The sequence below is a fragment of the Triturus cristatus genome, chromosome 10 (genome assembly GCF_964204655.1).
Source record: "Triturus cristatus chromosome 10, aTriCri1.1, whole genome shotgun sequence".
NCBI lineage: Eukaryota > Metazoa > Chordata > Amphibia > Caudata > Salamandridae > Triturus > Triturus cristatus.
Genome location: NC_140593.1, coordinates 973,932,692 through 973,946,828, shown reverse-complemented (window position 1 = coordinate 973,946,828; position 14,137 = coordinate 973,932,692). Strand labels below are relative to the sequence as shown.

Here is a 14,137-nt window from a genome sequence, read left to right as displayed (position 1 = left end):
AATATTTTAAGTTAGAATTAATTTCTCTATCCAATGATTGGTGGTACACTGGGAACACTGTTTGACTTTTCATGAATGTGACAATGGATGAAATTAAAGTAAAGTATTTTCCTTGCTACTGTCTGTGTTGGATGATGTCCTAGAAATAGAAATGTGCTCCTTGTTGGTCATTGATATTATGTCGAGATAGATGTACACAGTGAATATGGGCCAAGGATGGACTACAAAAAAAATGATATATGATATTTCACGTTATGGTCCCTTATGCCATAATTCATGACACACTGACTAGTTGACCTGTTTTTACACCTCATTCATATTAATTTGAGGCTCCAAGCATTTATGAAAATGAGATGTTCGATATTTATACTCTTTTAGGGACAAATGAATTAGAAGACAGGTAACAAATTGAGCACTGACATTTTGCGACCTGTATCACACTCAGACAAGGGGGAAGAGGAAGAACTCCTACTTTGAACTCCACTGAAAATATCAACTACACACAAAGAGAAGTAGGAGTAAATTATAACTCACTCCTAGAGACTTATGGCAAAGTTAATACGTTTGAAAAACTGCCCTCACCCACAAAATTGTGGCATGCTTCATCATTTGAGCTGCTAAACAACACCCCTGCCCAGATCAGCGCATGGGGTGGAGCAATAGGGTGGGGAAAACAATACAAACATAAAGAAGAGTAGGGATCAGGCAAATAATATGTGCAGAAATTAGACTCTAAAACTAGCTCTGGGATATCCACTTCCCTATTTTATTCCCAGATTCCCTAGCCAGGATTAAAACTTCAAATAAAGGATGGTGGCCCTAGGGTTGGTTATAAACCGTGCACCCCTCAGGACCGCAAGAACCCCTTTATAATACCCTCCTTTCCTACCTTTATTTCAGTAGATCGAGGACTGACCCTGTTTCATCATATTAGGGGCTGCATCTACTCCCCTTCTGTGCGCCTTACATTGGCTACCAGTCCGGAAGGCAATCATTTTTAAAATGTGTGCCTTACACAAAAAGCTCATGCTACCTAGCTTCAAAGCTTAGACACTATCGTCCTCCTAGACTCCTTAGATCTAGGCATAAAACACTGCTAACTGTTCTTAGCATGAAAAAGGCCCATTCAGGGGGCAGATTTTTTTCTTACCTAGCTCCTTATTGGAACAAACTGCTGCATCCTATTCAAACTTGTTCAGGTTACTTTCTCTTCAGGAAAGCACTTAAGACAACTTTGTTCTGATCTAGCTGCTGCTGTTGCCTTTGTCTCATGGCTAAGCTGAGATACCCCTCCTGGGGTGATTCGTGAGCATTGCAAATTAAAAGAACATAACAGTTCACCCTGTCTTTTTGTTGGGGTGTTGGTCTTGCGCATTTGAGGAGTGCCATAGTATTCAAATATTGACATACACCAATGATATACCATATTATTGAACGTAGTCTGCTTAAGCCATAAACTCAGAGAAAACCACATGCACAGAGGAATGATCATTCACAAGCCTTAATAAGGAACTCTATTGACAAGGGATTTGCACTTTTGGATATGACGCACAAATGACAGTCCAATTAGATAAGAGGAGAGATATTTTTTGTGTGTATGAAATAGTAACTCACAATTTATAATCTCCATATCTTCAAATAAATTTTTAGTCTTTCCTAGAGAATGAAATCGCAGTCAAATATCTCCTGATGTATACCTGAGATTTGCCTATGAGCTGTTGTGTCTTGATGAACTAGGTAACGTGGAATGAGAATGAATTTGTGATGAATTATTTACCATATGTAATGACCCCTTTTATTCATGGTTTATTATGTTAAGACAATCAAATGTGCAAGCATTAGGCCCTGTGATACCATAGGTCAAATACAAAGTGGTCTATTTGGATGGCGGGCAGAAAATCTCCCCGACCGCCATGGTAGCAGGAAAAGACTGCCCGCAAGGACATTACCGCTGGTCCAATAGGATGCACCGCAGTCGAAATCCGACCGCGGCGGTCGGAGTCTGGTGATTAACGTTGTGGCACTTGCTGCTGCCAGCAGCACCGCCGCGGTGTGAAAAGGAGCATCTCATGCATGTCACTGCACTGCGTGGCAGGCACTGCACAGTGCCTGCCACACGGTACAAGGACATGGAGGGGGGTACACCCACACACTCCCCCAACACATTGTGGGCCCGCAATGGGCCCCCGGAGACATTCTCCGCATGCCTTTCCATGGCGGTTCCACCGCCGCGGAAAGGCTCGCTACTGCCGGCATCATAATCATGCCGGCGGAGTCTGGCCCTGCACCGGCATCCTTGTGGCGGTCCAGTTTTGCCCGCTAGGCATGCGTGCGGACTGGTACCGGCGGAAAAATGTGGACAAAGATTCTCACCGCCACGGTCATCCCCACCATGTTAATGGGACCTGCGGTTTTCAGGGTTGCGATCGCAGGCGGACATCCGCCCGCCATCCTAATAGACCCCATAGCGTCTTAAACTTGTATCAAGTTTTTTTTATTAAAGATATTGGGGACCGATAATGACATTGTCAGCTTCTTTCTAAAGATAATAAACTGAAAATAAAAGCATTAAATAAGATGGGTTGCAGGGTCAAGTAATACCCCACCAGGAACAAGGCAGCTTCTTGCTTAGACTTCAAAACTAACTGATCGAAACACCCAGAAAAATACAACCGTTATGGCCAATACTCCAACACAGACCGAACCAAGCTAAGTAACAGAACATAGAAGTTACATAGGAAGCAACAGAAGTCTCCACATCTCTCACTTGAAGTAACACAAAGCACCCAGCAAGTCATGTTCCAATTCTAGAGTCAAGTTACAGTGCAGACAGGGTAAAATCACTTCTGTTAACAGTCTCTAAGACTATTTTAGGCTCTGGTCATGTGATGCGGACATACTACAAACCTTGATATCATGACTCAGGCTGGTATGTACACACAACATACTGAAATGAAAAACATTACTGGAAAAACACACACAATCTGAAAGTTATAGATGTACAGGATCCACCCCATTCATTGAGGCAATGCTATGTGCACCGTCTCGTACCCAAAAATGCTTCATGCCTATTACTTTTCACAGTTCTGGTTTAATAGATAATGCCAACAGTCGGTTTTATAGAGGGTATACGGCTGACCCACTGAAATGAGCCAAGTGCCCTTAATAAGTATGATTGGGCTTTTCTTGGCATCCCAAGGTGGTCTTGGTCCTGCAATCATCTTAGATAAGACATGCGCGTAAGAATGACTGATTGCAACATGTAACTCTCCCACCTAAAAGCGTAACTGGTGTATTTTGACCTTCTTGGACTTAAGATTGGCCTGTAAAGGCATTAGAAATTGCAGAACATTGCCTGCCCCAGTCCACTTACAGTCACCACTTGAGTTTTACTTACAAGAACATCAACTTTGGGGTTTGGTCTTCAGTTTTCTGAAAAACCTTTAAAAAATCATGACTAAGGATATAGCTAAACTATTCACAAGACTCTGTTTCATGCATTAGTAAGATGTAATATGGGCAAATAACTGTTGGCCATTTAAAGAAGCAGCTGAATTTATCAAAGTAGGAAAATAAGACAAACACACCTCAGAAGCATACCCCTGGTGAAATATAATTAGTTTTCAAATTAAAAATAGTTAATTTAAGTAAAATTATGAAAGTGCATTAATGTCAACTTGAATAATCACTTTTTTTAATACTTCATCCAAGAGTTCTTGACCTTTGAAGTGCTATTATTAGCAACTCATGTAATAGCACTAAACTTATTAACACCAGAAAGATGAATGGAAGAGATGGCAATGCTGGTATTCTCATGCATGACCTGAAGACCACATAATATGCATTCACATTATGACTTTGACATTATAAACCTAAAAGTGAGACCCATCTCAAAACAGGACTGGAGGTCAAAGTGCCATTAATATCAACAGTGTCCATCTCTTCTGTTTTTCACAGTCTACTGAGAGGTCAAATATCACTGAATCAATTCTTTAACTCTGGGCATCTCCCATTTCATTTTGCATGAGCCATTATTGCTCCAATGTTTTGCTTTGCATAGTGAACAAATTTAATTGGCATTAGCCATAGCCACAATTGTAGTTTTTATGAGAATACTTCCCTGATGACCAGGTAAACTGGATAAATGAACCTCTCCATAATAATGTTTGGCTGCCCATACATTATAAGCAGAATACTTTTGTTTAGATTAATAGGTTTTGTTATTATTTTCCATTTGCCTGTTTGACATAATCATATTACAAGTCACCCTTCAGCTAGAAAATACTTCTCATCAATATTTAACTTTTACATCACAATCAATATTTTGCATTGTCTATTTCACAACTGCTGCTAAAATAATTTGCTGTAAATATGTAATATGGTTTTATAATAGAACACAATGGAGTTAAAATCTGAGGGGCTCATACGGAGGGGGAACGCTAGGGATCCTATTAGCTGGGTCCACAATCGGAAGCCCTTAGTTTAATGTCCATCCACCACTGGCCGGGAAACAGCCTTTACTACGCAACCGTTACAACGCATGCCATTACATCGCATGGCGTTGCAATGAAAACGGTGTGCAGCAGTGCGTAGAAGGTGTTGGATTTAACTCCAACACCTTCCCTACTGTTGCACACACTGGAGTTGGAATAGAAAATTAATCTATTCCAACTTCCAGCGCTCCCCCGACTGAAAGTCAATGTAAAAGTTGCAACGGCATGCGATGTAATGGCATTCGTTGTAACATCACATATTCCACTGGGCCATCAGGTCACAGTGATGTTCTCCCTGCCCTGTTTATTGAGGTGCAACCATCATTCATTTCACCCGCTGGGTCCACCATGCTAAGCATGGCAGTCTCAACTCCCCATTAATTTCTTTTAGTTTATATTAAGGATCATAGACTGTATTATACCTGACATCCTGGTCAAATGTTTTGCCTTCACCAGCCCTGTTTGCTGAATTTGTTTTTGTTGGCTTTAGAACTCTGCACAATTTACCACTGCTAACTAGTGCTAAAGTGCTTATGCTCTCTCCTTCAAACATGATAACATTTGTCCTATACCTAATTTGTACATTTGAATTAGTTGTTTGTCCCTAGTAAATGGTACTCGCAGTATCTAGGGCCTGTAACTTAAATGCTACTAGTGGGCAGCAGCGCTCATTGTGCCATCCACCAAAGCAGCCTTTTCAAACATTTCTCGGACCTGCCACTGTAGCTTGTAGTGCATGTTTTAAACTGCTATTTTGACCTGTCAAAATAAACCTTTTGCCAGACCTAAACCTTCCTTTTTAATACTAAGAATTTGCCGCTACGGTAGGTCCTAAGAGTTCTTAGGGCAAGATGCATGGCAAATAAAAAATAAGGACAAGCGTACTTAGGTTTTACTTGTCCACGCAGAGAAAAGCTCCTACAGTCATTTTTCACTGTTGCAAGGCCTATCTCGCCCATTGACTAACACTGGGTTACTTTATTAAATTTAATATGTGCTAACTTTAGGCTGGGAGCAGATAGAGTTATGCTGTTTAGACTCAAATGAATAGTAATTGAAAATCCCCTTTTAATAGTAAAGTAAAATTTAAAGTTACAATACTGAAAATGCACTTTTTAGAAAGTTGGCATTTTCTTTCCCTAACCATTTGTGCCTGCTGCCAAAATCCTGGGTCACATGACTGTGAATGGCTCTACTGTTGGGGTTTGTGTATTCTTTTAGACAGTCACACAAAAGGGGATTGTGTGTGGACAGGATGGTTGGGGGTGGAGCAGTACCCAGCCCAACTTATATTTTAAAGGGCTTTTATCTCGTGCACACATAAAGCAACATGACACTAGTCTTTTGTCACTCTAAACTTCTTGGAGCGTTGACAAGGAAAGGCAAGATTTTCCAGAACCAGATGTAGAGCTAGTTTAGAGAATCCTCATACTTGAAAATCTAGCGGCAGGTATAAATACTGGACCTCGAGAGCCACTCCTCATTACGACCCAGGACCTGTGCAAATTACAGAAAAAAGGACTGCCTTGCTCACCCGAGGAGAGCCCTGCTGCTACGAGAGGATTGCCCTTCTACTTGAGGACTGCATAGACCACCCCAGGGGGCTGTCATAATACTTCATCTCTGCCATGATCCCTGAGAAGGGAGACTGTATCTGATCCCTCCATCCTAGGCTGCCTGAGTGATTCCAGACATCAGTTGGCTCACCTTCTGTCTGAGCTACAACTGCCAAGACGGCCTGCTGCACTGGACCTCCATGTACCTGCAACTGGACTTCTCTGAGCCCTGCTGACCTTTGCTAGAGTGAATTGCTGATTCCCAAGAGGTACCTCCCTGGGCCTGGACCCTTGGCTGACATCAGTTGAGCTCCTCCTGTTAAGAAAAGGGAAGTTTTTAAGTTTTGAGCTCCTCCTGACTGCGAATGGGCCCATTCGTGCCGAGGCATTGTCGCCTGCAACAACCTCCAACGTGACGCTCCAATGAACCAGACTCTTCATGCTACAGCAACAGTCAGCGACAATTGGCAAGGCAAGATGTGCATGTCGTGCTAAAGCAACAACAGCCCATGGTGACTGCCAAAGAGAAGGCCCAGCAACAACCATCCTCGATATCTGACCAGCTTTTCACGCTACAGTGATGACCACCTGTGCGGCCTGCTCTTCTCTGCCACCTCCACAGCTAATGAAACTCTTTGCCCCAGACTTTAAGAAGATAACTTTTTCAGCGGCACTAGCCTGGTCTAAATTTGGTCCATGTTCCATTGTGGGCAGTCTGAACTTGTGACTTTCTCCCTGGTCTAGCATGAGCAGAAGACAGCGAGTGGCGCTTTGTGCTTTTAGGCACTATTTTTACCTAAAAGTTTTAAACTAAGTATCTCCAGTTCTACTGATTGGATTTTTGTAGTTCTGGTATTTTATTTATTAAAAGTTTCTCTATTGTTCTAAAATGGTTTGGGATTTTTCTTCTGTTTTGTACACAAATAACTCACCAGGAGCTGGGCAGCTTCCCGTTGAACTCTTCACAGCCAGATGATCTTATTGTCCACAGATAATACAATGTAATGGCCAACATTCCAACAAAGACCATCATCAGAGTTCAGTTTTCAATCATAAAACATGGAAAGCACACAAGATAAGAGATAATACAGCTCTGATTTTGAAGTGAGACAAAGCCTCTCCTAAGCCTTTTTTAATGCAAAGGTCATGTGGCCCCTCCTGGTTCACTGGCAAAATATTGAACTCGAAAATATCTCTATACAAAGATATTGTGACATAAATATCGCCGTCAAAAATATTACCATCCTATAGTTATCATGTAAATAACAAAAATATTGTCCAAAAAATATTTTTGTCACTAATATCATTGTCTTAAATATTGTTTTTTAAAATATATATATACATTTAAATAGTAAACTTTAAACATATTAAAAAATAAAAATAATATAATAAATATTAGAACATTGGCATGTTGGGAGCTCCATTGTAGACGATGGAGTGCTCCATGCTTTTACGGGCTGGTAAAGGCCCGCAGAGCAACATTCCAATGTTTAAGAAAGGCATCTCGAGGGGATTTAAATCCTCTCGAGCTTCTAGAGGCCTTTGTTTTATTTGATAGAACATTCTGTCCTCTAGTGGCAGAATGTTCTAATAGCCTTATAGCCCTTCGTAGCAGGGCTATACCGGCTATTAAAGTCCAGGTCCCTTGTTAAAGTCCCTCGCCTTCGGCGCGGGCCTTTTTACGCGGGAGCGGGCCTTTCATAGCCAGTATAGCAAGGAAATATTGTTATATTTCTCTTCAAATTAATTCAACATATTTAATATTTAAAATATTATATTAAAATAAGTATAATTAGAACATTGGAATGTTGGAAGCTCCATTCAAAACAATGGAGTGCTCCGGGCTTATAATGGCTGGTATAAGCCCGGAGCTCCAACATTCCAATGTTTCTTTGTTCTCAGCGCTGGCTGTTAACAAAGGCTTCAGGGAGCCTGAGGGGATTTGAATCCCCTCGCGCTCCCTGAAGGCTTTGTTTTTTATTTGTTAGAACATTCTGCCCACTAGTGGTAGAATGTTCTAATAGCCTAATAGCCCTTCGTAGCAGGGCTACACTGGCTATTAAAGTCCCACTGCTTTGTTAAAGTCCCACGCCTTCGGCGCGGGCCTTTAACGCTGCAGCGGGCCTTTAATAGCCGGTATAGCCTGCTACGGCGGGCTATAAGGCTATATTAAATATGTTTAATTGATTTGAAAAGAAATATAAAAATATTGCCTCATAGCCTGCCATAGCGGGCTATACCGGCTATTAAAGGCTCGCTCCCGCGTTAAAGGCCCGCACCGAAGGAGAGGTGCGGGCTCTATCAAATCGAGCTTTAAGAGGCCTTTGTAAAACATTGGAATGTTGGTCTGCGGGCCTTTACCAGCCCGTAGAAGCATGGAGCACTCCATTGTCTACAATGGAGCTCCCAACATTCCAATGTCCTAATTATACTTATTTTCAGAAATAAAACACATATATACAATTATATATATTTATTTACATATATCTAATTAAAAATATTATTTAAAGAATAATTGAAATTTATATTATAATTTAATCTTTTTAAATATAATAATATAACAAATGAATATATATATATATATATATATATACATACACAATAGCATTCAACATTAGAAAACAAACCAATTTAATTACAAATAAAAAAGTAAACAACATAAAAAAATACAATTTTCTAAAAATATATGACATATTAAAAACATTAAGAATTATAAATATGATAATTTTAAACACACAAAAACATAATAATATAAATGTAAACAATATAAAGTATAACATTTTACAAATAATACATACACTATTCCCACTCCAATTTATACAACAGTAGGCAAAGTGTTGGACTCAGGAGGGGCAAAATTTACTATTCCCACTCCAGGCAGTGCAACAATAGAGAAACTGTTGGATTACGGAGGGGTAAAATGTACTATTTCCACACCAGTCAGTGCAACAGTAGGAAGAGTATTGAATTGAGGAGGAGTACAATTTGCTATTACCACTCCTGTCACTGCAACAGTAGGGAAAGTGTTGGATTATGGATGGGTAAAATGTACTATTCCCACTCCAGTCAGTGAAACAGTAGGGAAAGTATTGGGTTGCGGAGGATTAAAATTTGCTATTCCCATTCCAGTCAGTGTAACAGTAGGGAAAGTGTTGGATTGCGGAGGGGTAACATTTACTATTCTCACTGCAGTCAGTGCAACAGTAGAGAAACTGTTGGTTTGTGGAGGGGTATAATTTACTATTCTAAGTCCAGTCAGTGTCAGAAAGTGCCCTCATAATACCAACAGCGGAGCTGGGTCTGGCTCCGCCATCATTAGGGCAGTATAGTGACTTCCGACACTCTGACGGACTCCTTGAGCCTGTCAGAAGCGTGTCCGAATCCTCCCACAGGTTTCTCTCTGACCGCCGTCATACTAATACGGCGTTTGGACCGAAACCTCCGATGTCTGGTGGAAAGCCTTCAACAGCTGGTTGGATGCTTTCCGCCCAACATCGTAATCGGGCTCTATATTATTAACAACCATATTTTTGTAAACTATACTAATGATTTTGGTGTTGTTAAAATCAAAATTACTTAACTTAAAATCTATATTCTAGATAATGATATTCTTGCACACGATATTTCTGTAGGACAATATTTCAAACTTGATATTTATGTATGTCAATATTTCGTTTTTGAGATTGTGGCTGAATTTCTCCCTCCTACAACCATATTATTGCTCACAAGATAAATTAACTTATATGGGAAGGAAATTCATGCACATAAAAAATAACACTAATACACACGTCTATAGCTAGAAAAATTACAAAATAGATAAATACAACATTGATTGGAGGCTTTCTTTCATTATAACCACTGTACAATACCTCATACCAATAGAAAATTAATTTCATTGTGTCCCATTGTGTTTGAGCACACTGCACTACGCCATTATACACCCATCAATTCCACAAAACATCATCACAGAATGAGAGCTGTCCACTAAACTACATCACACCCCCTTTCACCACACCAAACGCTAATACTTAGACCAGGCCGATACTTACACTGGGCTGGAACTACTGTCAGAATGGAGCTTGGACTTAGGAGGACTGTTGGACATATTTCACTGGGGCTGTCGATATGCTCCGACCAATAAAGCAAAGAAGACAGGTGAATGATCTGCCACATATACTAGAGGATTCTGGCTTTTAGAAGGCTGTCAACCAGGTCAGCTCTGGGTAATGGAGCCTACATGCTTAAAAGGCTCTGGTCTTGAAAGGCACAGCTTCAATGTGCAATATGAAGAGAACTCTACAATGGAACCATAAGACAATACAGATGGGTGTGAGATACACTGTAAGCAGCCTAGCGCTAACCACACATCTTCGTACAATAGTGCTAATGTGTGTGCGTGTTTTCTGACAGGGTAGCTTTCCATGAGAAAATACTATGTCTAGACAAAATTAAAACTTTTCAGACATTTGATTTGTGCTATACAGTACAGCACACATGCAATGTGTGAAATGTTAGGAGAAGTGAAAGATTTCTCCTACTTACCATTTACCAATATTTCCCTGAGTTATTGCTTTATTTTAATATAGTACAGCTCGGAAACAAAGGGCAAGGTTTGCCTCATTATGGTTTTGTATGTGTTGTCTCAAAATAAGGCACTAACTCGATGAAATCTAGGGTTAAATGTATTAGCTTTAAGCTCTGGAGGCACCTGAAAGAGGTGTCCAGTTCTGCACTGTGCAAAAAAAATCTATCATGATACAGCCCCAGTTATTGATGGTCAGAGCTGGAGACCTTAAGGTCCACGTACTTAGAATGCCAGGGTCGTGTACATTGGAAACGTCTCTTTCTTTGAGGCAGTGGTGTAGCAAGACTCCTATGAGCCTGAATGCAAACAACGAAAATGGGTCCCTCTACCACTGATTTAGATAGTAAAAACAGGGGTGTTGTGAGTAACACACACCCTTGGGCCCTGGTACCACTACACCTGCTGCACTCATGATAGCTATGTCCCTTTCAGGAACGGTAGGGTACTTGGTGAGAACTGCACACATTTTGAGCATAACTGCTGTTTTTAGGCAGTGGTTATGCAGGCCATCTTTGGGTGTTGACTAAGAGAGCACGCACGTTTCAACCGGCGCTGCCCTTGCTCGTTGCATCATTAGGTATAGTGCAGCAGTCCTGGAGCTTCAGAACTGACATTTCAAATACTGCCATAAAGTGAAGAATGAGAACACAACTTCACCCAGCATGACGTTGCTGCGTGCTTGGAGAGAACTGAACCAGGGCTTCTTAACCTCTTCTGTGCCCATGACGAGATAGTCTCGTCATGGAGCACGGTCGCGCTGTGCCCATGACGAGACTATCTCGTCATGAACCCCACCCACTAATGCAACGCTCGGCACAGGAGGGGGAAAGGGCGTGGCACTGAAGGGGTTAAGAGCCGCGGCCGTGCAGGTAAGAGCAGTGGGGGGGGGGGTATTGGACAGACGACCACGAGGGAAAATTAAATAAATAATTCATTTTCCCTTTCCCCGTACGTCCCAATCCTTCCCCCCCACCCCACACACACACGGCCTTACCGCTCTTACCTGCACGGGCTCCGGCTGAATCTTAAGCAACCTTTTTTTTTTTTTTTTTATAGTAGGTTTTTTTTTATTATTTATGTTTTTGCAATTTCTTACAGAAACAAAAGAACAGCAATAACAGTATACAGTCTCATAAATTTTTTTTAAAAAACCTTAAGCAACCTTGATCATATGTCTTGGAATGTGAAACTGACACTGCACTGGTTTTAGCAACTTTGTATCCTCATGCAACATCATAGCATATATCCAAATATATAACATAATAAGTTCGATTTTTTTTATATATATTAAACCAGGATTAAATAAGTTGCTCTCTGACTTGAGGCCATCTATGTCTTAAAAAGACTGAGTGCCATATGCTGCAGCACAAATAATAAGTAAGCCCATTCTCCAGCTGTGATCATAATTTTTAATTAGGTAGATTTAGCATGGCGACGATCTCTTCACACCTCTGTAGCAAGCGAGTTGTGACATATTCAAGGTATAAATCAAAGCTGAATACCTATTAAAACAAAAGAGTCGATAATTTGCCAAGAATAAAATGATGACAAAATAAAGGGATGAGACCAGTAAGATTCACTACATACACTGCAGTGCTTAATTTGTGACTGTTGTGGTAGTGGTGGGCACTCCATTTTTGGGAACATGGGCTTACATTTCTTCATCAGACTGACAAATCAAAAAGAGAGAGAAAGATAGCAAAGGGAAAAAGGAGGAAAGGAAATATAAGTATTGAGACCGTGGGAGAAAAACAAGGATGGAAAAGAACCTGCAAGAGTGAACTAAAGCGATAGGAAGAAAATACTTTTGCAAATGCGATTTGAGTGCTTAGAATAAAAAGCTAACTTTATGGAATAAAGAGAATAATTCTGCATTTAAGATGCGTGGGTGATCATTCCATTTCACTGCTGCCATTGAGCAGAAAGAATGCCCATTGTTCTATGGGTTCATCTCCGTGGACAATGACATATGAAGGTAGAACTTGATTTAGTATGAGTGTGCTTTATTTTATCTATGGCACCTAAGTAAAAGATGCTGTGTGTCGAATTTTGATTGCATTAAATAAAGCATGTTTTGTTTTTGCAGGCATGGTGTCGATGTATTACCACTATCTACAATTACTTCGTGGTGACCAATTTCTTTTGGATGTTTGTGGAGGGATGCTACTTACACACAGCTATCGTGATGACCTATTCTACAGACAAGCTGAGGAAATGGGTCTTCCTCTTCATAGGCTGGTGTAAGTCTGCCTTTCATTTGCACTCTGCTTGTATGTATTGTGTGACTTCTTGCTCCTTGGTGGCATACCCTAGTTGAATGAGAGCAGACAAAGACAAATCTCAAAAAGGAAGAAATGCATCTGAAAGGTTCAGTTAAGAGTAGGCCAGGGCGGGAAATTCCGTTCCGCTCGCGGAATTTGCGGAATTTGGGTAATTTCGCGTTCCTCGGAAAACGCGGAATTGCCAAAAATTCTGTGATCCGCGGCTTTGCAGAATTTTTTGCTTGTTCTCGTTCTCAAAATGCGTGTCAGCGAGATATTTCACCCAAGCACACAAACAGCGTTCACGAACAGGAAAAAAGCATTGCGAACAAGCAATTCCGCATGTTCGCGGAATTTCTGAGTGCTCGCGGAGATTTGTTACCATTTTGCAGAGCTTTGCGTAGAGCGACTACGCAAATTCCACCCACCCCTAGTTAAGAGTACAAAGGTCTATGTATTTGCTATGGCCAAATGTGGATAAGCTCTGGCCAAGGGGACCCCGCAAAGGAAATACCTCCTGTTTCCAATGACAGTCCTGTAGCTCTCCCTTGGTAGCTCGGTCTTTTAAAAATGTGAGGGTATACCGAGACAGTACCTCAAATATTAGGGTCCAGTTCAAGATAGTCCAATATTAGGGTCCAGTTTAGAGAGTAAAATGTAAATGTCCAAATCAAAGTTTTCTGAAAGTAGCAAAAATGTGATAACCAGAAACCTAAAAACTGTCAAAAAACCAGAAAGTAAATATCAAAATACACTTATCTTTATATGGGATGCTGTTAAATCCAGGGACAGGCAAATAACATACATTTTTAAGGTTTGGGAAATAAAATGCAGCGATTGATGAATCTACGTTGATTACTGCATGTTTCCCCCTGACTTTCAGTCAAAGATTTAGGGTGCTTTCAGCAGCCGATATATCTTTGTCAAAAAACAAGATTTCTCATTCAACCGGCCCAGCAACTCCTGGTGCCGGGACCATGGGAAGTTAGGAGCAACTCACAATTGTGGAACGTCTAGCTGGGTAACGCCTCCACCAGTTAATGAGGATCTCTTCAGTCATGCTTCTTCTTCCCTCTGCTTCCTGCCCCAGATGTCCTGCAGGGAAGCTATCATGCCCTCAAGAAGGGAGCGGAGTGCCTCAAGGAGGGTGCAGAGCCCGCTGATGTCTGCACTGAAGGAGGCAGAATCCGTTCAATCATGAGGCGGCATTGGGGCACAGTTGGGCAGCGGTGTGGAAGCTAC

The 14,137-nt window shown here is 41.1% G+C and overlaps 1 protein-coding gene across 2 annotated transcripts in view; it reads left to right on the top strand.

Moving 5' to 3' along the window:
* Window positions 1–14,137, top strand: part of CRHR2 (corticotropin releasing hormone receptor 2) — a 1,438,337-nt gene that overhangs the window by 1,096,372 nt on the left and 327,828 nt on the right. For both annotated transcript variants that reach the window (XM_085628878.1, XM_085628879.1), the window contains one exon: window positions 12,721–12,874. In XM_085628878.1, the coding sequence (XP_085485004.1) occupies window positions 12,721–12,874 (154 nt within the window). The remainder of the gene's footprint in view (window positions 1–12,720; window positions 12,875–14,137) is intronic.